The sequence below is a fragment of the Pygoscelis adeliae genome, unplaced genomic scaffold, assembly GCF_000699105.1.
Source record: "Pygoscelis adeliae isolate BGI_AS28 unplaced genomic scaffold, ASM69910v1 Scaffold338, whole genome shotgun sequence".
NCBI lineage: Eukaryota > Metazoa > Chordata > Aves > Sphenisciformes > Spheniscidae > Pygoscelis > Pygoscelis adeliae.
In genome coordinates, this window is record NW_008825305.1 from 41,605 (window position 1) to 42,844 (window position 1,240).

At 39.3% G+C, this 1,240-nt stretch overlaps 1 protein-coding gene across 1 annotated transcript in view; it reads right to left on the bottom strand.

Moving 5' to 3' along the window:
- Positions 1-1,240, bottom strand: part of IGF2BP1 (insulin-like growth factor 2 mRNA binding protein 1) — a 42,482-nt gene that overhangs the window by 27,605 nt on the left and 13,637 nt on the right. Inside the window, 1 exon segment of the mRNA XM_009330152.1 lies at positions 671-731. Within this exon segment, the coding sequence (XP_009328427.1) occupies positions 671-731 (61 nt within the window).

The window sequence follows — 1,240 nt, forward strand, 5'->3', positions numbered from 1 at the left end:
GAAACGCAGTTCTTGCCCCAAAATAAAAGTTGCCGGTGGGCAGGAGCTAGGCCAGCGCCCCACGCTCACCGGGTTTTAAATCCCTCCCCGGCATGGCACGGTGAGCCCAGCCCCATGTTTGGTGCGGGGGTTTTTTTGTTTTTTTTCTTTTCTTTTCTTTAAGTCCTCACCATCAAATCCCAGCAAATTTCACTTTTTTAAAAAATTTTTTTATATTTTTTTTTTTAATTTTACAGTTCTCTTGGAAAACAAAAGATTTCGCCCATTTCGCAGCGGAGGAGCCGAGCAAGGCTGGGAAATTCTTCCAGTGCCACAAGTTTGAAAATCCCAACCCAAAACGCCTCAGCCATCCATCACCTTGGGCGAGCTGCTGGATAATTGTTTAACCATTTCTTTTAAAAAAACAAAAACAAAAAAAAAAAAAACCAAAAAACCACCTTGCTCGCAGAGGAAGTTTTCTTTTAAAAAAAAAAAAAAGACATTAAATGTTGATCCTCAAAACTGCCTCTCACCTCGCTGGGGACGTATCTAAAGCCAAATCACCAACATCTCTAATTCCACATGCACGTATTTGGGTATAATTTTTTTGCCTCCTTTATCTTACGTTAATTTTTTTTTCCCCAACAGAAATTAAAAAAAATAAAAAAAAGAAATTAAAACACTGTATTACCTTTGCTTTTTAGGTACTGAATGTTCAATCTCTAGCTGTTTTCCATGAAGCTCCACTTTCCCTAAAAACAAAATGTGTCTGTTTTTTAAAATCTGGGTGGAGTGGTCAGAAAGCTTTGGATAACATACTATCACGTGAAACCTCGCAATTTAATTCAAATTACGACGAACTACGCACAAATACATTTTCCAATTCCTTTACAAGTGCATTTTATTAAATATAAGACTGGCTTCAAATGGGAAGCGGTGGGAGGGAGTGGCGAGTTAGCTGTCTGGACAATGTTCCTTAGGAATATTTAATTCCTTAGTTCATCCTGCTTTGAGTGAAAGAAAATGAGGAATAATATTTTGAGACCAATTCTTTGCCTTTATTTAATTCCGCCTTGTTTAATCCCTGCACGAAGTCCTTCGGGCAGATTTCTTCCCCCCCATTAAAAGGCTCAAAAATTGTAACTCCATGGCAGAAATGGATTTCTCTTTGAAAATGGAGTGGGTTTCTTTGCTGCTGGGTTATTATGAGGATTTATTTTTGGAGAGGGGAGAAGAGGGGAAGAGCCCGGCGGGAGGCGGG